Source organism: Pan troglodytes, chromosome 19, assembly GCF_028858775.2.
Source record: "Pan troglodytes isolate AG18354 chromosome 19, NHGRI_mPanTro3-v2.0_pri, whole genome shotgun sequence".
NCBI classification, from domain to species: domain Eukaryota; kingdom Metazoa; phylum Chordata; class Mammalia; order Primates; family Hominidae; genus Pan; species Pan troglodytes.
Genome location: NC_072417.2, coordinates 39,039,892 through 39,064,495, shown reverse-complemented (window position 1 = coordinate 39,064,495; position 24,604 = coordinate 39,039,892). Strand labels below are relative to the sequence as shown.

The window sequence follows — 24,604 nt, the reverse complement described above, 5'->3', positions numbered from 1 at the left end:
ACCCCACCTGCAGGGAGGGGAGTGGCCACCCTCCCCAGGTTACAAAGCCTGAGATCTGGGGGGGAGGAAGGGCCCTCGGCCTCCCATTTGGAGCTGGAGAATGCCAGCCCCCTGCACCAAGCCCCCTGCACCACCTCCTGAGAAGGCAGCTCTGGGCCAGGGTGAGGTGTGGCCTCCAGGCAGGCCCGAGCTCTCCAGGAGGAGCTGTCCAGGGAGCAGGAGGCAGTGATGCAGAGCGGGAGGTGGGCTGCCCCGCACCTCGGGCCCCATGCCTGCTCCGCTGTGGTGTCCCGTTACGGCCAGCTCGGCGCTTCCCTGGTCACGCCACATTTAGCATTGCCGAGTGAGCAGGCGCCAGGACATCAAGAAGGGGTGGTGGGGACTCTTGAAGGGGCGGGAGAGCCTCCCACCAGGCCCCCACCTAGACCCCGGCTTCCAGCCCCTCCACCACTGATCCCTTGTGGGATCTTTGGGCAAATCCTGTGGGACTTTGGGCAAATTGCCTCCCCTCCTTTTCCCTGTTACCCTCTCTGTCAAATGAGGCTTATTGATGGTTTATTCAGCAAAGATGTGCCAACCCCAGCCTGGGTACCAGGGGGCCAATGAGGCCACCTCTCCCTCCCAGAGCTCCGGAAAGAGCATGGCCTGGGCACAGCACAGCTGCCCTGCTCTGGCTTGAGGGGGTCTTGGGTAGAAGGAGTGAGTGTACACCTCATGCTTTTCTTGATGCCTGGGCTCCCAGCTTAGCCTACCCCAACTTTGACACCCACCCAATGAAGAAACCGTAAGCAGAGTGCAGAGTCTGCAGTCGGACAGACCAGAGTTCTTGCCCCTGGGCGACTTGGGCAAGTCACATAACCCCGCTGAGCCTCAGCGTCCTCATCTGGAAGGTGGAGTCAATAATGCTCCTTCCTCTCATTGTTCTAATAGATCAATGAGAAAACCATCCAAATTGTTCACACAGTGGCCAGCCCAGAGCAGACCCTCAGCAAACTGTAGCATTTATCAGAGGCCACTTGGGCAAAGAGAAGTACATTTAAGAGGAATTGCTCTTGCAGGTGGTAAAGGAAGGCAAAAAGCTGAGGATAGTAAGAGTGAGAGGCCGGGCACAGTGGCTAGGCTGTAATCCCAGCACTTTGGGAGGCCAAAGCAGGCAGATCATCTGAGGTCAGGAGTTGGAGACCAGCCTGGCCAAAATAGTGAAATCCCTTCTCTACTAAAAATACAAAAATTAGCCAGGCATGGTGGCCTGTGCCTGTAGTCCCAGCTACTCTTGAGGCTGAGGCAGGAAAATCACTTGAACTCAGGAGGTGGAGGTTGAAGTGAGCCGAGAGCATGCCACCGCACTCCAGCCTAGGCAACAGAGGGAGACTCCGTCTCCAAAAAAATAAATAAATAAAAATAAAAACAAAAATACAAAAAATAGCCAGGTGTGGTGGTACAAGCCTGTAGTCCCAGCTACTCTTGAGGCTGAGGCAGGAGAGTTGCTTGAACCCGGGAGGCGGAGGCTGCAGTAAGCCAAGATGATGCCACTGCACTCCAGCCTGGGTGACAGAGAGAGACTCCATCTCAAAAAAAAAAAAAAAAGTGAGAACCACACTCACAATAATATTCATAATGAGAACTGGCATTTATGGGGCACTGACTGTGCACCAGGCACTGTGCTGAATGCTTTCTGCGCATGATTTTGTTTGACACTCACAACATCTGTGTGAGGTGGGGCCTGTCACTCTCCCAGTTAGATGATGACGCCGAAGTTCAGAGAGCTTTGCTGGCACTGCTTGAGAGGAAGGGCCAACCCCGGCTTTGAGGCCTGAGTCCTCTTAACCACCCCACTGTGTTAGGGACAGGGTTCCCCTATGATTGCAGAAGGTCTGAGCAGAAAAAGCCCTCCGATATCGTGTACCCAAGCCTCTAGGTCTTCATGGGGAAACTGAAGATCAGAAAGGGGCAGTGGCCTGCACAAAGTCACAGGTTAGAGTTTGGGGGACACCGGTGGAACAGCACTCGCCAGGCGCTGCAGTGTGGCTGGTGACATCCTCAGGGCCCGCTGGGCTCACAGGGCCTCCAGGCAACCGGGGGCCTTTGGGTCCCCAGTTACACACTGTGGTCACATCAGCCAGGCTGACCTGAGGGTCGCTGCAGGACCAGCCTCTGCTGAGGGCTGGCTCACCTGCATGGAGGGGGTTGCTCCCACCCCAAGCATGAGTCTGACCCACGCACCAGCTCACTCTCCCCTCAGGACCACCGACTTGCCCAGTCACTGAATGGAGACCACCTGCTGTGGTCACCTTGCCAGGCCCTTCTCTGTAGACACAGGAGACCGATCTTGAGGAGCCAGAGGCAGAGCCCAGCTGGGAGCCGGGGTTTCACTGGTCAGTCTCTGCAGCTGCAGCCTGAGATCAGCCAAGCCCCTCCTGAGGCTCCTACCTGGCTCGCTTTGCCCTTTCTCCACAGGGGTCTGATCTCTCTGCTCTGCTTTTCCAAACTATTTCTCTTTCTCTCTCTCGCTCTCTGTCTGGTTCTCTCTCTCTCTCTCTCTCTCTCATCAGATGGCTGACTGGAGGCAGGGTCCCAGCCCAAGGATGGGGTTGGGGTGGAGGTGGCGAACCTGGGTTGGTCCCCCCCTGGATGCTGGTCCTCACTCTCATGGCAGACGGCTTTCTTTGAGGCCAGGACTGGGTGATGGTGTCGCTACCCCCGCCGCAGTCTGACGTCACGCTGCCGGGCCCCACCAGACTGGAGGGCGAGCGCCAAGGGGACCTCATGCAGGCACCGGGCCTCCCAGGCTCCCCTGCCCCACAGAGTGTAAGTACCCGGCATCTGGGCCTGGGTTTAGGCCAAGGCCTGCGGCTGCCCAGGCAACAAGAAGACCAGTCACCTTACCGCCCCCAGGGACCTCCCAGGGCCTGTCTTGTCCCCTCCACCAGCAAACAAGTCCTCAGGGACCCCGAGATCCAGAGGGGTCACTCCTCATCCCTTCAGTCTGAGCCTGTCCCAGGGCTGTGAGCCCCATCAGATTTGGGGTACCCCAGGTTTCATGGCAGGGTGCCCTCATGAAATCGGGGCTCCCAAGGGCAGGCTATTTCTTCTCCACCATTTAGGGTCTTCCCAGAGCTCAGCCATAGACCCCCTTTACCCCAGAACAGAGTAGGGTCCCAGCCAGTCCCCAGGCCTGGTTCAGCCTCCACTCACAGGCTCGCTACTCTCTGTCTACCCAGAAGCATGCCGGCTTCAGCTGCTCGTCATTTGTGTCCAACGGCCCTCCAGAGAGGACACCCTCACTGCCCCCACACAGCCCCCGCATTGCGTCACCAGGGCCCGAGCAAGTCCGGGGCCACTGCCCAGCCGGCCCCGGCCCCGGGCCCTTCGGGCTCTCACCCTCAGACAAGTGTCCTGGCTTTGGCTTTGAGGAGGCCCCAGCAAGCAGCCCTGGGCGATTCCTCAAGGGCAGCCACGCGCCCTTCCACCCGTACAAGCGGCCTTTCCATGAGGACGTCTTCCCAGAGGCCGAGACCACCCTGGCCCTCAATGGACACTCCTTTAAGACCCCAGGGCCGCTGGAGGCCTTCGAGGAGATCCCAGTGGACGTGGCGGAGGCCGAGGCCTTCCTGCCTGGCTTCTCAGCAGAGGCCTGGTGTAACGGGCTCCCCCACCCCAGCCAGGAGCATGGCCCCCAAGTCCTGGTGAGTACTAGTGGCCAGCGAGTGTCCCATCTCCCCGCTGTCCCAGTTCCTAGCAGCCTAGAAAGAGTCAGACCTCTGAGACCAAAGTCCCACCTTCTCTTTGCAGACCTTCCCACTCAAGACCAGAGAGTTGGGGCCTCCTGGTCAGCTGGGGAGGGGTGTTGGCCTGGCCAGCATGGAGGGGGGCAAGTGGGGGAGGTAGGCCAGGCTAAAGAAGCTGGCAGCTTCCCAGAGGCTCCTGAGTCAGGATTCCAGTGTGTGACTTCTCACTGTTTGTTTAAATGTCCAGAAACTCCAGCCAGACCTACACACCCATATGCAAATGTGACAAGAAAAGCACATTCCAGAGGCCAAGGGAAAGGGTTTGGGGAGGAGCCATGGTACACAGTTTTTCCCTCCCCAGCCTTAGCATACAGAGTTGAGAGAGGACTTTAAGTGTGGAGGGACCCTTCCTGGCCCCATTCTTTGCCCAGAGTGGGGCCTGGGTGTATTCCTGGAAATACCTTGGAAGGTTAACATGTCCTTCCATAGCCTGACCTCCATAAGCGGCGTGACCCTGGGCAAGTCTTAACGTCTCTGAGCCTCATCTGAAAAGTAAGGTCAACATTACCTGTCTCATGGGATTGTTGCTTAGGGAAGATAAAAGCTAAAGGGAATTTGCTCCCTGCTCCCCCGCTCTGGTTTGGAGGTCCCTGAGGCAGTGACTGAGTGGGCGTAGCCTCAGCAGTGCCTACTCCACATGCCCACCAGCCCCCCTCACCTCTTGCTTTCAAACAGGCCCCCATTCCAGCCCCAAGCCACCCCAACAAAGGCTTAGAAGGAAGATGGAGAAGGCGGTTGGGTCCTACCAGGTGTGGCCAAAACAGGACTTTATTCTGGCCCTTTGACCACTTCTTCTCAGGCCCCTTAAACATGACCACAGCCTACAGATAGGGCACCATCATCTCAGCTACTGCCCCCAAACCTCCACTCAATAACAGCTGCCAATCATTCTGCCAGGTGCTTTCTTTCAAGTGCCCCCATTTAATCCCCTCAACAACACTCTAGAGAGTTCCCACCATACCCGTGTTGCAGATGAGGAAACTGAGGCTCATAGAGGCCAAGTGACTTGCCCAGGGTGTCTCCTAGCCTGCAAATGGTGAGACTGAGATTGAGTTCACACCCTTGCCCTCCCACACATGGAGAAGAGCTCCAGAGACACACAGCTATCTGGTCGACTTGCTGGGTGACCTTGGGCATATTGCTTCCCCTCTTTGGGCTCAGCCCCATCATCTGTCAAATGAAGGGGTTAGACACAAGTGCTCTTGGCCCTTCTAGGCCCAAGATTCTATGATTATGGCAATCTCTGCATCAACAACCCCAGGGCACACCCAGAGAGAGGTCACAGCTGATTTGCCCCTCGGCCCAGATGCTGGTTTCCCAAGGCCCCTGGTAACCCCAGGAAGCACAATCCGCCTCCTCCAGGGCTTGTCCACCTTCCAGGGCCTAGCTGCACACCCTCCTGTCGGTACTCACTGGAGAGCTCTGCACTAGGCCCTGGGACTCTGTGTCGGCCTCTCACACATGGGAAGGCGGAGTCTGGCCATCATGGCTAGCAGCAGCTGCAGGCTCCCCATGCCCAGTGTGAGAGCATCCACAGGACTCACGCAGGCCAGCAACTGTGTAGACTCCCTGGAGCAGGGAGCAAAAGCTCTGCATCAGGGATGGCCAGGAGTCAGAGCGGAGAGGAGTTACTAGCCCCATCCAGAGATCCTGCTGGAGCTTCCTGGGGCTGTACAGAGGAGGAAACAGAAGGGACCCAGGGCCACAGCTGGACCAGCCTGTCTGGCCACTACCCATGCTCCCCTCACCATGGATCCTCAGGGAGAGTTCTGGAGCTGTGACCTTTTCCTGGTGTCCTTTGCACACCTACTCAGAGGGTCTGAGACCTCTGAGTCAGGCGTGTCGAGTGAGGTCAGCACTGTGCCTTTGTGCTATTCCAGAAGATCCCTGTCCCTACCCCAGCACAAGTCTCCCTGACTTCTCAGGACAGCCCAGCCTCAGCCTCTCCCCTGCCGTGAGGGGAGGCGTAGGGACTGCTGTCAGTTCCAGCCCCGGCTCTACCACTAAATTGCTGAGTTCCCTTGGGAAAATCTCTGCCCTTCTCTGTTCTCTGTTGTTCTCCAGGAATAAGCTTTGGGGGAAGCAGAATAGGGGTTGCTTTTATGTAAGGTTCAAGACACAGGAAAGAGGAAGGGAGAAAATAAGGCCTAATCTAGTCATCTGCTTTCTCTTCCAGCAGGGTTCAGAGGTCAAAGTCAAGCCCCCAGTTCTGGAGAGTGGTGCTGGGATGTTCTGCTACCAGCCTCCCTTGCAGCATATGTACTGCTCCTCCCAGCCCCCCTTCCACCAGGTGGGTCTGGGGCAAGTGGGCCTGCTTCCCCCAGGTCTGAGGATATCGTGTGTGTGTATGTGGTGTGTGGGTGTCTATGTGATGGCATGTGTTCACCAGGATAGGCAGATAAGGACAGCAGGGCCCTGAACCTTAGGCTTGGCCACAGCAGGTGGTGGGAATAGTTAATGGGAAGAGAAGCAATTGCCCTCCTCCAGGGGTGGGCTTGTCTGAGTCCCTGGCAAGGCCTGAGAGGCCTCAGATAAGAGTGTGGGGCTGAGATGGAGGCAGGGCTGTGATGTGAGCCAGAAATGGGGGAAGGAGGAGAGCTGCCCCAGACAGAGAGAGGGGCAAAGAGGAGTGTGGTGTGAAACACAGGCCGAGCAGGTCGAGGAACAAGGGCTTCTGTATAGTCAGCCACCATCTTGCTATGTGACCTTGGCCTCCAACTTCTATTAGCCTAGAAAGGGTGGGCACCCAGTGTGGGCTTAGGGGACCTTCCCACCCAGAGGACTCCAAGTCCCCATCATCTTCAGCCCTTTCCTCCTTTCCCAGCTTCAGCTCCTCCCAAGTGTATAGGATGCCAAGTAATTGCCCCACACTGGCATGGGATGGAGGAGTTTTAAAGGAGAAAGAAAAGAGCCCCAGAGCAGCCAGGCAGCTCCCAGGAGTCACCAGGCAAGACAGAGCAAGTGGCTGCCCAGCGCCCAGCTCCATCCACCTGCAGCCTGGCACTGAGACAGGCCCTGCCTGTGGAGCAGGTTCTGCACCCGGCTCTCTGGCACTGGCCCTGATCTCAGCCAAGCCAGGGAGGAAGGCAAGGGAGAGGGGCTGGGTCAGACTGCTGGCTTTGCAGGGAAAAGAAAGAGATAGAGGGAAGCAAAGAGAAGGCATGAGAGGGCATCCTCTCTGCCATGAGGGGCCTGGGTGGAATGGCTGAAGCTATCCTGAGGCTCATGGTCTGACCCAGGGTAGAGGATGTCCCTGAGGCAGGGACAGAGATTGAGCCACAGAAGAACTAAGGGGCCACCGGACCTTAAATGACCTCACCAAGCCTGGCCCTGCTTTGATGGCCTCTGCAGTCTGCACCCCCTCTCAAGATGGCCGCACCCAGGGCTTTATGGAGCCTGGACCGAGGGTGACTCAGGCACTAAATGTCTCTTGGGTAACCTGGAAAGAGCTCTTCAGCCTGGAGCAGCTGGGGGAGTCAGAGTCTCCTACCCCCATCCCCCATAAAACACCATCCGTGGCACCGCAGCCACTCCCTTTGCCGTAAAACCACCTCCTACCCCGACCTGTCCACCACCATGACTGGCCCTTTCAAAGAGCCACTGAAACTCATAAAAGGTGGCAGTGCCCAGCAAACGCCCAGGCTGGACATCCTGCTTCCGGCCCAGCTGCTCTGGGAGATGCACAGGCACTGGGAGCACCTTCCTGGAAGGGTGCAGGGGCCGAGGGCTTCACTTCATACTCTCCCTGCAGGGTCCCGTCACCATAGCAACCAGAGCATCAAAAGGGCTGAGAGGAAGGAGCTGGAGGAAGAGGGTTTTAAGGCCTCTGAGATCCTGAATTACAGGGTGTGGATCTCCTCACAGCCCCTCAGACAGCTCTGCGTTGGGGGTGATGGGGCCCATGACCCAGGAGGGAAGAATCTGGCCTGAGCCCCTTCTCTGGATGTATATAAATGGGGAGGGGGGCCCTCCTGGGAAAGGCTGGGTACCATGCAATCACTCTGCCCCTTTTGACCTCCTCAGTACTCGCCAGGTGGTGGCAGCTACCCCATACCCTACCTGGGCTCCTCACACTATCCGTACCAGCGAATGGCACCCCAGGCCAGCACCGATGGGCACCAGCCTCTCTTCCCAAAACCCATCTATTCCTACAGGTACATTTCCCACTCTCCGGGGATGGGAGGAGGAGGGGAGTGAGAGGGCCCCTGGGAACACTGAGGCATGGAATCCTCTGGGTCTACCAGTAATGGCAGCGGGTGGAAATCATACCAGTGGGCTTCCAGAAGATGCTGGAGAGAGGGTTCCTGCATGAAGGCAGGGGCATAGACTGGATCAGCTCTGACCCTTTGTCTAAGCCTGGGGAGTCATGTCTGTGACTTGACTCAGCAGATGCTGGTGCCCTGTGGTGAGCCTGCCAAGGTCTCATCTCCTAGGGCCCAGGGCCTGGATCTGAGAATTTAAGGGGGATGCTTGCTGCCTTCCCTGTGCCTCCCCGGAAACAGACGGAAGGCCCCCTCAAAGCTCTACTGGAAGGAAATGGGGGATGAGGCCTGCAGATGTGACTCAGCTATCCACCATCTGCCAGATCTGGTGGGACTTCTCTGGGGCTGGGCTCTTAAGTGTCAGCAGACCCAGCCTGTCTGGGAGACCCTTCCATCTGTCCTTTCATTCATCCAACCAACAGTGACACTTGGCCAAATATGTGTCAGGCCCTACATGGGATCGGGTCATCAGCTAGTGTGAGCTGAGGGGAAGGGAGAGGAACTTAAGCATCAGCCAGGAGTGCAGAGAAGGGCTTTGTGAAAGGCAGGATCATTCACTGAAAGACATACACGCAGCTCTTGGAGTCCAGCAGAAATGAGTTCAAGACCAGCTGTGGAATTGACCAGCATGAAACCTCAGGGAAGTTACTTAATCTCTCTGAGCCTCTATTTATTCCTCTTTAAAAAAAAAAGAAATGTCAGGGGTTGGGGGCAAGGGGAGGGACAACGTTAGGAGAAATATCTAATGTAGATGACGGGTTGACGGGTGTAGGAAACCACCATAGTACGGGTATACCTATGTAACAAACCTGCACGTACTGTACGTGTATCCCAGAACTTAAGGTATAATAAAATATATATATATATATATATATATAAGACTTTTAAGATTCAAAAGAAAAAAATGTCAGGGTTTGGGGTAGCAGTTCAGGCTTTTGGAAGGATTAAGTAAGAGAATGTAGGTACTGTGCTTGGTACATTGCATAGGCTCAAGAAACCTTAGTTCCCTCCCTACTCTCCAACATTCATGCAATTGGCTGAGGACTAACTAGTAATGACAGCTTCCGTTTAATGAGTGCCTTCTATGTGACAGGCACCATCCTTAACCCTCACAACTCTGAGGTAGCTATTACTTTCTTCACTTCAAAGTTGAGGAAACTGAGGTTCAGAGAGGGTAAGGCATTCACCCAAGGTCACACAGCCAGAGAGTAACTAGGCCAGGATGGCCACCCAGGTTTCTCAGATTCCACAAGACCCTCGCACATCTGTAATTCCTGACTTCCGTGCTCACTTCAATGGACAGCTTCTCATTCCCTTCTCTTTCAACTCCAATTCCATAGAGCCTCTCACCAGGGGTGGGGGGCTTGGGGTCGGCTCAGGACCCAGTCAGAGGTTTGGACTCTCAGGGGCTTTCTCTGTCTTCAGCATCCTCATCTTCATGGCCCTTAAGAACAGTAAAACTGGGAGCCTTCCCGTCAGCGAGATCTACAATTTTATGACGGAGCACTTTCCTTACTTCAAGGTGAGCCCAAGATTCCTGCCCATCCCATCACCCCCAAGTCCTGGACAGGCCAGGCCTCTCTGAGCAGAGGCTTCAGTCTGGAGGTGGGAGAAGAATTAGAACGAAAGCCAGGAGAGGGCTTACCCCCACCATGCTTTCCATTGTCTCCACCTCAGAAGGACAGAGTTCCTACAAAAGGTGCTCCAAGTGGGGAACAGAGAGCCCAAGCGGCTCATTCAAGGTTGCACAGCAGACTGGAGTCAGACCTTCTGCTGGGGAAGGTGGGCATGGTAGCACCGATGGGCCTCAGGGAGCATCCATCTACCCCAAGTGGGAAGAGAAAGTTGGAGAAGAAATAAGACACTATTGCTCCCCCGACCGCTGGGATGCTGTGGGACTGGAGAAGCTAGTCAGCCACGGTGACTGGGAGGTCGGGGCTGAAGAAGCCATTGCCTTCCAAGGTGAGATTAGGATCTATCTCTGTGGGTGGCAGGCTCAGCTGCAGTTCTGCCAGAAAGCGGGGTGTGGGCTTCCCAGTCTTTGAGTGTCCCAGGCTGGCTCACCTCACTCTCCCCCAACCCCTTGGGCAGAATCTCATTTCTATCATTCACAGAAGGGGCTTCTGGGAGCCTTACCCAGCTCCCTCTCTAGAGGCAGGACAGGGGCTCTTCTCCCAAGGTGGACAAACACATCAGACAGGGTGGTCCATTCCCCCAAGGTCGCACAGTAGATGGGATCAGTTACTGGATCAAGCTATTTGGCTTTGCACACCCCTCTCTGCGTGCCACCTAGACCCTCCAGCACAGACCCCCTTCTCCTGGGATGGGTGTCAGGGAGACCAGAGATTGTGTGTGAGGAGTGCCTTCTCCAAGCCCTAGTAGACACAAATCTCATCTGTCACCCAGGCAGTGGGCAGTTGCTGAGACCCGGGTAATCCGGAACTCAGCTCCACCTGCCAGGGGGTGATTCCTGCCCCCACCATCTATGGTCCTGCCTGGGGATCACTTGATGCTTGATGTTCAAATAAGTTTATCCTGCTGGGCTGCCATCAGATGAGGAGTGGGCAAGTTGGCCGGAGTGGTCTGTCCAGGAGTGGAAAAGTGTGTTGATCCACCAGAGGTTCTGGAAGAGAAAGAGGGAGGGAGGTGAGTCGTCCCTGGAATTCAAGAAGCATCAAAGCCTGAATTCAGGGCTGCCCCCAGTACCCCAGCAGGTCAGGGGCTGAACTCTCCCTAACCCCTAAAGCTTTTGGAGGGTCTTCTAGGGTTTCAAGGGGCCAGGGCAGAGAGAGGGAAAAGCCCAGTCCTCTCAGCCTTCCTTCCCCACCAGCTCCTGGCCTGGCCCCCACCCCTCCCCGCATCTCATCTTCCTGGCTTAATTATTTTTCCTGGGAGCCATGTAATCCCTGTTTTATGGGGCTGAGGAGTGAAGAGGTCTAACAGCTTTTTGTTCCCTTTGGTTCTAGTTGTTGTTTTTAGCCACTTGCATCACTCCCTCACTCCTGAGTTTACATTTGATCTCAGAGAGAAAGCATCTGTGAGGATGGGATGGGCCCCAGATTGTGAGACAGGCCCTATGGGGTGACCTGGGCAGGGCCCTTAGCTGAGGGACAGAGTTGGAGGCTAAGCTCTGTCACTGCCTCCTTGTGTGATCCAGGGCTAGGCCCTTTCTTCTCTGAACCTCAGTTTCCCAGTCTGTAAAGTGGGTCAGATCTGTTGGCACATAGATTCCTTCTGACTCTGACAGTTCCCCTGTGACCCACCTAAGGAAATTCCTTAGTTCAAAGATCCCCCACCTCTTTCCATCTCTCACTTCCCTTTTGAAGATCATTTTTCTGGGCAAGGATAGACTGGACCCTGGAGTGGCCAGCACTCATGCCCAAGGCAGCTACTGTGGGCATCCCATAGCCCCATGAGTCAGGGATGTGGGGCTGGGGAAGTGTCCAGCCACTGGACATAATTGTTAGTGCTGACCATCCCTCTTCCAAACAGGAAGTGGCTGGGGTGGGGGCTGCCCTGGCATCCCAAAGTCACAGATTTATGGGGCCATAAAAGGCCCCAGCGCCCATTAACTCCGCCCATGGGGCAACATGGCCTTAACTCCTAGTGGAGACTGTGGTGGGAGTCGAAGGTGAATCCCTAGTTGGCTGGTCTGGTGGCTCAAGAATCCTCCCTGGTGACCCTGGGAGCCTTAGGGGTCATCTCAACCAGCAACCTGCCCCAGGCCAGCTGCCCCCAAGAAAGGCTGCACCAGGTCCTGCCAGCCACTTGGAGTGACGCTGGCATCAGGACCCAGTTCTGCTGGGCATGATTCAGCTTGGCTGCTCCCTGGGGCAAGTGGGCTGAGGAGGAGGGAGTGGCCGCCCCTCATTAAGCAGAAACTTTGGGCTGAAAGGGGGAGGGGCCAGGGAATGAGGGCGAAGGAGCCCCACCGGCCAGAGCAAGTGCCCTACCCACAGTCAGCCCCTGCTGAGCTCAGGGCTGTCACAGAGCCTGGAACAGAGCTGGAGGTGGGCGGGCAGGGGGCCCACTGGCCCTCCCGCCACCGCCTCTCACCCAACTGAGTCAGCCTAATGGTTTTTACAACCCTCCCTAGGCACAATTACCGCACTGGTGGCATGACCAGGCCTCCTAATGGGTGTTTATTCTATTGGCACGAGCACCCCCCCCCACTGCCTGAGGGCTGGCCTCCCCACCAGGGCACGCCCCCTGGGCACACTCATGCAAACACTCACACCCACACATCATACGATCATGGCTACCCACAGTCACACCCAGAGAGACTTTCTCACACACAGCCATCCTCACAGTCGAGGAATTCATGGACCCATGAAGGAGTATCCAGGAGACGTTGCTTATGCCAGGATGACACACTTAGGGACGTATGCACATGCTCATACGCACTGTGCCTTCATATACCAAACCCACTTAGACACACAAACATATGTGCAATGCACACACCACACACACCCAAACACTCACCAACCTCGCCCATCTTTCTTTTCTCCCAAGTTAGTCCTAGAGGGGATAAGGCAGACCCAGGAGAGGAGCATTCTTCCCCTAATTCCCCTGTCTAAAGCCAGCCACAAGACCTCAGAGTAATGAGTCCCCCTTCCACAGAGGGGTCCAAGCACAGGCATGGAGACCCAGTGGGGAGTGGCTCAGCTTCAGATGGGAGAGTGTTGTGGGCCAGAAGGCCTCTGTAGCGCCCACCAGCCCTGGCTTTCCGAATCACCTCGGCAGTCCTCTGAGGGGTCAGGAAGGGATGCGGGTGGGATGAAGGCAGATTTGAGATGAAAATAACTTGGGGTCAAGGTTCGTGTTCACCCCTCTCCTACCACCGAAGGGTACCAAGCAAGGGCTGGGTGCTGAGGAGGACAACAAGCCCCAGAGTGGGCGGCAGCTCTGTGCCCAGAGGAGAAACAGGAGTGTTCTAGAACCCAGACCTGAAGCCCGCTCTGGCTTCCTGAGCCTGGCCTGAATGCTTGTCTTGCTCTGTTCCGGCAGACAGCACCCGATGGCTGGAAGAATTCTGTCCGGCACAACCTTTCCCTCAACAAGTGCTTCGAGAAGGTGGAGAACAAATCAGGAAGTTCCTCCCGCAAGGGCTGCCTGTGGGCCCTCAATCCGGCCAAGATCGACAAGATGCAAGAGGAGCTGCAAAAATGGAAGAGGAAAGATCCCATTGCTGTGCGCAAAAGCATGGCCAAGCCAGGTGAGGCTGGCCGGGCCACGCAAGGAAGGGCCCAGGGTACTCATGAGCCAAAAAAAAAAAAAAAAGAGAATCAGAGAATGAGGCAAGGCCCCGAGTAAGGGTTCCAGTCTGGGGAAGACTGTGGAGGAGGGAGGTCTCATGGTGTTCTTTCTCTCTTGGGCCTTTCAGAAGAGCTGGACAGCCTCATTGGAGACAAGAGAGAAAAGCTGGGCTCCCCACTCCTGGGCTGTCCGCCCCCTGGGCTGTCCGGCTCAGGCCCCATCCGGCCCCTGGCACCCCCAGCTGGCCTCTCCCCACCGCTGCACTCACTCCACCCAGCTCCAGGCCCCATTCCTGGCAAGAACCCCCTGCAGGACCTACTTGTGGGGCACACACCCTCCTGCTATGGGCAGACATACTTGCACCTCTCACCAGGCCTGGCCCCTCCTGGACCCCCGCAGCCATTGTTCCCACAGCCGGACGGGCACCTTGAGCTGCGGGCCCAGCCAGGCACCCCCCAGGACTCGCCTCTGCCTGCCCACACCCCACCCAGCCACAGTGCCAAGCTACTGGCCGAGCCTTCCCCAGCCAGGACTATGCACGACACCCTGCTGCCAGATGGAGACCTTGGCACTGACCTGGATGCCATCAATCCCTCACTCACTGACTTCGACTTCCAGGGTGAGCTGGGGGTGGGAAAGGGAAGGTGGGACAGGACTGGAGAGGAGCACCTGGCATTGGGACTCATCTTCTCCAGGTCTCCAGACTGCAGCCTGCAAGTGGCTGGGTTTCTGGTCAGCTGAAGCAGAGGAGGCCGGACCTGGCAGGGGGAGCTTCCCACTTGCTCTCTGCCATCCAGAGAATGGGGAAAGAGGGATGTCCTTGCCCCTGTCTCCCTCCTCCTGGTGCTCCAAACATGGTCCAACTGACCTCATCATCAAACCACTCTTGGCAGGGCACGGTGGCTCACGCCTGTAATCCCAGCACTCTGGAAGGCTGAGGTGGGCAGATCACCCGAGGTCAGGCATTCGAGACCAGCCTGGCCAACATGGAGAAACACTGTCTCTATTTAAAAATGCAAAAATTAGCTGGGCATGGTGGCACGCACCTGTAATCCCAGCTACTCAGAAGGCTGAGGCTAGAGAATCACTTGAACCCGGGAGGCGGAGGTTGCAGTGAGCCAAGATCGTGCCATTGCACTCCAGCCTGAGTGACAGAGCGAGACACCGCCTCAAAAACAAACAAACAAAAAAACCACTCTCAGCTCTGGATAGACTGCAAAGGGCTCCGTGTTCTATTCTATACTCGATTGTGAGTGACCAGTAGTCTGAACATTCTCAGATGCATTTGTATTTTATCAGAGTTCATCTTCTAAAGCAGAAGGAGAGAGACTCTACCCTAGAGGAAGAGTCTCAGAGCTGGGCAAGTCCTGGAGAGATTTGGACATAGGAGTTTGGGGAGGGTTCTACCCATTCCACTCCATCTTGGCTGCTCCGTCTCTGCAGATGGCTAAGCCCACCCATTCCCGTCTAAATTCCAGTGCACCCCAGGCCCTGATACTGGCCACAGGAGGTTTGGAACGGGGTGACGACCCAGGCCTCAGACTCTGTGTGCACAGGGGTGGGGGACATTCACAAGCTGATGGAGGCAGCCTGTCCTCAGAGAGCTCCCAAACCGATGGGGAGACAACCCAGGTTTAGGAAGCTATTAGAAAAGTGCACATAGATCCTCAGCCCAGTCCAGAAGTGGGGAGCAGGGCTCAATCAGCCTCAGAGGAAGCTATAGACATGTGGGATACGAAAAACATTTACTTGATCCCCTGCTAGGCATCAGGCATCAGGCTGACTGCTCTCTATGTGCTTTCTCATCTGGGCCTAGAGGATAGGAAGGATTATTAAACCTGCTTCATGGAAGCACACAGAGGCTTGAGAACTTACTCTAGGTCACTTAGCTAGAAAGAGGGAGAGTTGGGACTGGAACCCAGGCAGCCAAATCCAATCCAGGGTTTAGTCAGGCCCTCTCTCTCCAGAGCTTGCAGCCTGGATACCCAGTGCAGGAGCCCCAGGCCCTGGTCAGCCATGATGAGGGTCCACAGGTGGCAGCACTGTTTGCTCCTCGGACTCAGGTATGCATCCTGGCTCTGCTCCCATTCCCTGGGCCCTGCAGTGGAGGAGAACCAGGGAGCCATGCCCATCCATCCCATGAGGTCCAGAGTACAGTGCCGGAAGCTCCTTGATCTGGGCTGCAAATCTACCTTCCTTGGGAGACTGGGCATGAGCCAGGGTTCACTCCCGAGTGCACAACATTGGCATCCACGCTGTCAGCCTGTCAGCAGGCATCAACCCCTCCCCAATGCCCACCCCCCAAAAAGAACCACAGAGGTCATCTAGATCGATGGCTTTCAGATTGTGCTACACGGGAGGAGGAATCTGAGGCTGAGAGCTTCAGCAACTGCCTGGGGTCACAAGCTAGTGCCAGGCTCTGTTCCCAGCACATGTCACCCTGACCCCTGCTCTCTGCAGCATGTGAAGATTGACAGGGAGGAGGGGCCAGACAGGGCTCCTCCGGTGCCTCCCAGTGACACCTGTTCTCTCCTTCCCCATCTAGGAAACCTGTGGGAACAGTTGAAGGATGACAGCTTGGCCCTCGACCCCCTGGTACTGGTGACCTCATCCCCGACATCATCTTCGATGCTGCCACCCCAGCCACCACCTCACTGCTTCCCCCCTGGGCCCTGTCTGACAGAGACAGGCAGTGGGGCAGGTGACTTGGCACCCCCGGGCAGTGGTGGCTCCGGGGCACTGGGTGACCTGCACCTCACCACCCTCTACTCTGCCTTTGTGGAGCTGGAGCCCACGCCCCCCACGGCCCCTGCAGGCCCCTCTGTGTACCTCAGCCCCAGCTCCAAGCCCGTGGCCCTGGCATGAGCTGTGCCCAGCATCGTCAGCTCCAGCGTTTGCCTGGTCTGGAAGTCCTGGCTGGCCGCCCACATCGGGCTCACCTTAAAGGTCAAGGAAGGAAAATACTACCTGTCCCCTATGCCACTAAGCCAACGTGTGTGTTAGCTGGTAGCTGGGGGCACAGAGGACATCACCTGGGGTGCTGCCTCTCACACATTTCTGCCATGTGGTGGCCCAGCTCCTCACCCAGGGCCCCCAAAGAGCAAGTGTCTGGGCAAGAAGAAAATGCACTGTCCCTAGCTCACACTCATCCACACTTAAGCCCTCGTGCACACACACGAATTATTCAGATGTACACCCACCCACATATCTTACAGCCAGAGGAACCAGCACTCCATCACTGAGAGCCCGACTTCATTTCTGGGGCAACTGAGAGCTGAGCGCTTTGCTTACCAAAAGCTCAGGGCCCTGTGCCAGGCCAAAGATCCCCCCAGACCCCCATTCTGACATCCACATGCTCTGCAGTCCTGGCCCCATCGTCATTTTCTTTCCCAGAAGCGCCCTGTATTTATTCCCCCATCTTCATCCCAACAGCCCAGCAAGAAGGAGGAGACAGAGAGCTCCTCCCTGGGTTGTCTGTGGACCCCCCCCAGGAGCTGCTAATTGGCAGCACCCACTCAGCCATTCTCTACCCATCCTTGGTACATGCTCTGTCCAGCTTTCCCCAGGGTGACATACAGAAGGGGCAACATCTACCCGGGCACCAAACTGAGCCCAATTCCGAAGCAGTGTTTGGAAAAGCCCTTGCCCTCGGAAACTTGAACATGTCCTTTTTCCCCAGTCCCGGGTGCAGGAAGGGCCCCCTCCAGGTCACCACAATCTCACTCCTCCTCCAGAAAGAAAAGTTCACATAGTTTAGGTCCTGGCTTAACTCTACTTATGATGGTTCAACTTACACTTTTTCAACTTTAAGATGGTGCAAAAGCAATACACATTCAGTATGTTCCTCGACTTAGGATGCGGTTATGTCCGATAAACCCATCGTAAATTGAAACCACCGAAAATCAAAAACCACTTTCGACTTACGATGTTTCCCACTCATGATGGGTTTCTCCGGATCTAGCCCCATCATAAGTTGAGGAGCACCTGTTAGTTACTTCCAACTGTCTCAGGCAACCTGGGCATTCAGGAGAAAAGCCTGGCACAGGGTGACAGGGAAGCACCCATGCAAAGCACCCCCGCTTTGACTGCTTGGCAGACCTAGGGTGCCCGGGAAGCACAAGGGATACCCTTGGCCCTGCGGGGTGTGGCCCAGGTGCCTGCCATGAGCCTGACCCCATCGAGGGGGAACCTCAGCCCACCCTGGGCCTGGGGGTGACAAGAACTTCCACAGGTTGGCCCCAGGCTTATAGGAGGCATAAGCAGATCCCGCGATGGCTTGTCATTGTCCCCTGTCCTGGAACAATAAAGCAAGTGCCTTGTGGTCTCACTACCAAGCTTTCATTTCTGGCCCCTCTCCCTAAGCAAAATGGCCAGGCCACACTGATGGCAGATGCCCTGGGCCTGTGACGTCCCTGTCACCCTCACCCAGAACTAGGAAGTTTCTAATCCAAAGAGTGAGGCATCTAGGAAAACTTCTTGACCCACTGGGGAGGCTGAGGAGCAGGTGAGCAGGGCCTCTTCCCAGGAGAACTTCCAAAGAGATGCAGGGAAGAGGCTGCCCTGGCCAGAGGAATGGAGGGGATGCCCTCCCCCAGACCCCTTGCCTCTGAGGTCTGCCCACTCCCTCTTTGCACCCCCATCTCCTCACACAAGAAGGAGTTGCTGCCCTGTCCAAACTGTGCCTTTCTGCTTCCAATCTGTCCCTGGCTGAAAGAGATGCCAAGTGGTTTGGGGCCCTGAGTTCCACAGGTGACAAAATGGAGCATGCCCTGGTGCTGTGTGCACTGCTGGTCCTGGAGAGTGGTCTCTGGATGGTCAGGGGCTCACTCAGTCCCACTTCAGACTCACCCCCTAGGTGTCACCTCCAGGTGGGGTTGGTGTCACCGCAGCACTATCTCAAGAGAGATGGGGCAGATGTGGGAGCCAAAAGCACATACATGATCCCCAGGTCCCAGAGCAGCCACAAGTGGTGTCTCTGCTTAGAAAGCTCTTCTTGGATGAAGGCTGGGCACGGTGGCTCACGCCTGTAATCCCAGCACTTTGGGAGGCCCAGGCAGGCAGATTACCTGAGGTTGGGAGTTCAAGACCAGCCTGGCCAAAATGGTGAAACCTCATCTCTACTAAAAATACAAAAATTAGCTGGGCGTGGTGGTGGACACCTGTAATCCCAGGTACTCAGGAGGGAGGCTGAGGCAGGAGAATCGCTTGAACCCGGGAGGCGGAGGTTGCAGTGAGCCGAGATTGGACCACTGCACACCAGCCTGGGCAACAGAGTGAGACTCTGTCTCAAAAAAAAGAAAAGAAAGCACTTCTTGGATGGCTAGGCACAGTGGCTCATGCCTGTAATCCCAGCACTTTGGGAGGCCGAGATGGGTGGATCACTTGATATCAGGAGTTCGAGACCAGCCTGAGCAACATGGTGAAACCCTGCCTCTGCTAAAAATACAAAAATTAGCTGAGTGTGCTGGTGGGCACCTTTAATCCCAGTTACTCAGGAGGCTGAGGCAGGAGAATCACTTGAACCTGGGAGGTGGAAGTTGCAGTGAGCTGAGATTGTGCCACTGCACTCCAGCCTGGGTGACAGAGTGAGACTCTGTCTCATAAAAAAAACAAAGCTCTTCTTGGGGCTGGGCCCAGGGGGCCAGCCAACACCTACCTCTGAGAGGATAGGTCTGCAAAAGACCCCATAATAGAACCCCACCTACCCCAGCACCCGCCCCAGCAGAGGCTGGAAGGCTAGATGCAGGGCTGGTGGGCTGAGGTAGGATAGGGAGTGGGGAAGGCATGGCCAGCGGGTGCACCCAAGAGGAAGGCCCACCTGCCCCAGCCTGGCCCTGGCTGTGTAGGAAGCAGGTGCAGGCTCTTTGCCAAGACCTCAGACGATGTTGCACACCAGCTCTGTCCAACCCTGGGCCTGTGTCTTGATGACATCCAGGCCCCCAAACACAGGGCAAATGTTTCCTGGGAGAATCCTATTGGGACCCATTTGCTTGCCTCTGGTCCTGAGACTCTGAGAGCTCAGACAAACCTGCCTTATATACCCAGGCTAGGCCATCTCCTCCAGGGGACCCTCTGTCAAACCTCTGGCCAGTGGGCACATTCAGCACACCTGTGTGTGAACTGGCCCCTAATGCAAGAAGACAGGTAGCAAGCAGGTAGGACTTGGGTCCAGTTGTGTGTGTGTGTGTGTGTGTGTGTGTGTGTGTGTGTGAGAGAGAGAGAGAGAGAGAGAGAGAGAGACAGAGAGAGAGAGAGAGAGTGTGTAACCAGGCCCTTCGACTTTTTTTAACTGGGCCTCAGTTCCACCCTGAAATGAGCCCCACACTCCCGCTCATATGCTGCCCCCTGCTGGCCACCCCATACCAAGCATATAGCCATTATTAGAGTGAGCAACCATCTTTTTAATTTTATTTTTCTAAGTAAATATGGGGTCTCGCGATGTTACCCAGGCTAGTTTTGAACTCCTGAGCTCAAGTGATCCTCCCACCTCAGCCTCTGTTAGGTGCTGGGATTACAGGCGTGGGTCACCGCACCCACCTAATGTTTGTATTTTTTGTAGAGGTAGGGTCTCACTATGTTGCCCAGGCTGGTTTCAAATTCCTAGGCTCAAACAGCGCCACCTCCTTGGCCTCCCTAAGTGCTAGGATTACATGCATGAGCTACCACACCTGGCCAGGGTGAGCAACAATTTGTCTGAATGGATGCAGCGTCTTCAAGTCTGTTATTTGGAGGGAATTAATCCTTTTGCTCAGGGATTCTAAATGTGAGAGATCTCAAATGGATTAGAATTCCCAGGTCAGGAACTTGCATGAAAAAGTTACATCTTCATTTTCTCTCATCCTTACCTGAAATCTAGAATTTCCCTCCATTGTGAATGTCAGCAACAAATCACACTAGCATTGGCAATACCTGTGACTTTGTCAATAGAAATCACAGATATTTTGTAATTGTATTATAGATAGTACAAAATATGTATAAATATATACACATGCACACACATATACACACACATAAAGTAATTTGTCGCTTAACAACAGACATACGTTCTGAGAAATGTGTCCTTAGGCAATTTTGTCATTGAGCAAACATCATAGAGTTTACTCACACGAACCTAGATGGTAGAGCATACTGCACACCTAGAGGCTCTATGGGATAGCCTATTGCCCCTAGGCTACAAGCCTGTGTGGCATATTAGTGTGCTGAATTCTGTAGGCAATTGTAACACAATGCCTATGTGTGTTTCTACAACACATAGAAAAGGTACAGTAAAAAATACAGTATTGGCCAGGCACGGTGGATCACACCTGTAATCCCAACACTTTGGGAGGCCAAGGCGGGCACATCACTTGAGGTCAGGAGTTCAACACCAGCCTGGCCACCAAGGCGAAACCTCATCTTTACTAAAAATACAAAAAATTAGCCAGGCGTGGTGACACACGCCTGTAATCCCAGCTACTCGGAAGGCCAAGACAGGAGAATCTCTTGAACCCAGGAGGCAGAGGTTGCAGTGAGCCAAGATTGCGCCACTGCACTCCGGCCTGAGAGACAGATCAAGACTCCGTCTTAAAAAACATATATATATATATATATATACACATACATACATACAGTATTATAATCTTATGTGACTGCCGACATATATGTAGTCTGTCATGACAGACACATCGATATCTAGTGCATGATTGTAGATACACACACACACACACACACACAGTCATCTCACAGTGGTTCCAGGACCTCCCACAAATTCCAAAATCTGTGAATGTGCAAGTAAGTCCCTGATATAAAATGATGGAGTATTTGCATGTAACCTACACACATCCTCCCGTATACTTTAAATCATCTCTAGATTACTTATAATACTTAATACAATGTAAATCCTTTGTCAATCATTGTTATACTGTACTATTTAAGGACTAATGACAAGACAAAGGTCTGCACATATTCAGTACAGACATTTCTGATGCACAGTTGGCTGAATTCACAGATGCGGAACCTATGGCCAATTGTATATAGTTTTTAATACATAAAATAAATAGGATAGGCCTGGCAGGGTGGCTTACGCCTGTAATCCCAGCACTTTGGGAGGCCAAGGCAGGAGGATCACGAGGTCAAGAGATCAAGGCCATCCTGGCCAACATGGTGAAACCCCACCTCTACTAAAAATACAAAAATTAGCTGGGTGTGGTGGCACACACCTGTAGTCCCAGCTACTCGGGAGGCTGAAGCAAGAGAATTGCTTGAACCTGGGAGGCGGAGGTTGCAGTGAGCCGAGATTGTGCCACTGTACTCCAGCCTGGCAACAGAGCGAGACTCCATCCCAATAAATAAATAAATAAATAAATAGGATAACAATATATTTTATGTTCCTAAAATCCTTTTTATTGTCCATAGGCTTTAGCAGACTGACAACAAGAGAGTCTGTGACACATAGAAAAGTAAAGCAAGGGGCTGGGCCTGTAATCCCGGTAGCTTGAGAGGCAAAGGCAGAAGGATTGCTTAAGCACAGGAGTTCGAGACCAGACTGGGCAACATGGCAAAACCCTATCTCTACAAAAAATTAGCTGGGTATGGTGGCACATGTAGCTTCTGTAGTCTCAGCTACTTGGGAGACGAGGTAGGAGGATTGCTTAGGCCCAGGAGTTTGAGGCTGCAGTGAGCCGTGATTGTGCCACTGGACTCTGGCCTGGACAACAGAGCGAGACCCTGACTCAAAAAAAAGAAAAGGGTAATGTCCTTGCTTTAGTTGCCAGATGGTGGGGAAGTGGAGGGTGACTCTTAGGGGAGGGGCCAGGCTAGGGCGGCCTGGGACAGCAGCTTTTTAACAGCTGGAAGGGAAGATCTTAGTATTTTAACCACTGGTTTGGCAGTCCCAGTGAGCACCTTGCCAGCCAGCCCAGGAGGGCACGAGCTGTGGGTTTCCCTGTGGTACTTGGGCTTTCCTTCTCTACCCAGGGGCAGGATCCTCATGACACCCCTAAAGAGTCAAAGCAGGCCAGGCACGGTGGCTCAGGCCTGTAATCCCAGCACTTTGGGAGGCCGAGGCAGGCGAATCACCTAGGTCAGGGGTTCAAGACCAGCCTGGCCGACATGGTGAAACCCCATCTCTACAACAATACAAAAATCAGCCGGGCATGATGGCTGGTGCCTGTAATGGGTCCAGCTACTTGGGAGGCTGGGGCAGAAGAATCACTTGAACCCGGGAGGCAGAGGTTGCAGTGAGCCGAGATCATGCCATTGCACTGCACCCTGGAGATCATGCCATTGCACTCCGCCCTGGGCGACAGAGCGTGACTCCTTCTCAAAAAAAAGAGTCAAAGCAAAAATGACTGGCCCATTTCAGAGACAAAAGGGAATTGCCCCTTCAAGGTCAACAGCTCATCAACATCAGAGCCAAGACTAGCCCCACCTCCACCCTGTCTTCCTCCCAGGCAGCCTCTAGGTTCCTAGGGACAGTGCCGGGAACTGAATGCAGCAAGATGTACCATTTGCAATAGGACTAGTGCCAGAGGCATGAAGACTTAAAAGAAGGCATGGGGCCAAGGCTTTTCCCAACCTAGGCTCCTCCAAGCCCAAGGAACGCAGGCCTCTTTTCAAGGTGAATGCCAACTGGGTGCCTGCTTCAGAGATGAGAACCTCAGAATAGGGACCCTCCTCTCTCTCTGAAGATGGAAGTGCAGCAGGCCCAATCTAGAACCTCAACCCAGTTTTACTTAGCAGCTGCAGTGAGTAGAACTATTATCAGGGTATTAGGAAAAGGTCCTCTTCCTTGCTATACCTTCTCTGCAGACTTGTAACCCCATAAACTACAACAACAAAATCACCCCTATACTGGACTTTCTTTCATACCTGTACAGCCTCATCTGCAAACAAATCCCTCCCTTCCACATTCTTGTCCTCATTCTCCTTCTTTAACTGTGGCAACTGATAGTTCCTGCCCACTTGCTTTGTGATGAAATTCTTTCCTCCAAAACATGGCTCTGCTCCCACCTCCCTGGAGGCTCACTCCTCCTGTCTCCATTGTTTCCTTTCCTTTCGCCCTGCTCTCAAACACTGGCCTTCCCTAAGGTGATACATTCTCGTTCAGGCACCCTCAATTAGGGGATGGGGATTCGTATTATAATAGCATTGTTTGGGAGAGTCCCAGTAATTGCAGGACATTTGGCATTCCTAAATAACAAGAGTGTCAGTGGAGGACCCCATGATCTCAGCCACCATCATAGCTTCAGAAATCACCTTGTGGCCGATGGCCTCGACAATCACCACCTCCAGCCCTTATTCCCCTCCTGGTCTTAGGGCCCACCTTTCCTGTCTTCTGGTAATTTCCTCCATGCCACAGCATGTCCCAGTCTGAAGTCATCCTCTCCTGCTGGCATCCACCTTGATCCAACCTGCATTCCCAAACCCAGTGATGGCACCTGTAGCTACCCCAGCACCCAGGCCACAAACCAGGCAGTCAGCCTCACCTCCTCCCTCTCTCCAACCCACTCATCCAATCAGCCACCACTCCTGAGGATCTCACCTCTTAAAAATATCAGTTTCACCTGTTTCTCTCCATCTTTGAGGATACTGACCTAATTCAGTTTCTCTTTCTCTCTCACCAGATTCCTGCAGCACCCTCCTCATCCTCACTGCCCCCCTGCCTTTAGTATGGTAGTGCATGGAGCCGGACTGCCTGGATTCAAGTCCTGGCTCTGCCACTTCATAGCTGTGCAACGTTGGCTGGGTACATTAACCTCTCTGGACCTACATTTTCTGTAAAATGGGCATCATAATAGTGCCTTCCTCAGAAATGACCGTGTTTATGAGTTAACACATGTAGAGCACCCAGCCTGGCACTCAGTAAATCTTGGCTATTATTGTCAGTGTCATTCTTTCCAATCCACCATTCACTCAGCAGCCAGAGATAATCTGACCAGGTCATGCCCACTTAATCCTCCACAGGGGCTCCCCACTTCTCAGAAGCCCTGCTCCTAAGGCTCTGCCAATCTGTCTTCTTTTCACATCATATTGACTCTTGAACACACCTAGGCTTATGCTCATAATCCTGGCACTTTGGGAGGCCAAGGCAGGAAAATCCCTTGAGCCCAGGAGTTTGAGAGGGAGACCCCATCTCAAATAAATAAGTAAACAAACAAACAAACACCTGACAAATCTTGCCTCTGAGCCTTTGTTTATGCTGTTCCCTGTGCCTAAGCACTCTTCTCCATCAATTCCCATGACAAGCACCTGCTCCAGTGCTACCTCCTCTAAAAATCCTCCCCAGAACCCTCCACACAGAACGACCCTGATTCTTGC

At 54.4% G+C, this 24,604-nt stretch overlaps 1 protein-coding gene across 4 annotated transcripts in view; it reads left to right on the top strand.

Moving 5' to 3' along the window:
• The window catches only part of FOXN1 (forkhead box N1), a 32,951-nt gene extending 15,315 nt beyond the window's left edge, over positions 1–17,636 (top strand). Inside the window, exons 2-9 of one of the 4 annotated variants that reach the window (XM_063798858.1) lie at positions 2,677–2,808; positions 3,225–3,686; positions 5,968–6,078; positions 7,812–7,942; positions 9,476–9,572; positions 13,058–13,265; positions 13,434–13,925; positions 15,852–17,635. In XM_063798858.1, the coding sequence (XP_063654928.1) occupies positions 2,686–2,808; positions 3,225–3,686; positions 5,968–6,078; positions 7,812–7,942; positions 9,476–9,572; positions 13,058–13,265; positions 13,434–13,925; positions 15,852–16,171 (1,944 nt within the window). In that variant the 5' untranslated portion in view covers positions 2,677–2,685 and the 3' untranslated portion in view covers positions 16,172–17,635. Of the gene's footprint in view, positions 1–2,671; positions 2,809–3,221; positions 3,687–5,964; positions 6,079–7,811; positions 7,943–9,475; positions 9,573–13,057; positions 13,266–13,433; positions 13,926–15,851 lie in introns of those variants that run through there. The other 3 variants (XM_063798857.1, XM_016932189.3, XM_063798856.1) reach the window with 3 other exon arrangements.
• Positions 17,637–24,604: the final 6,968 nt, after the last annotated feature.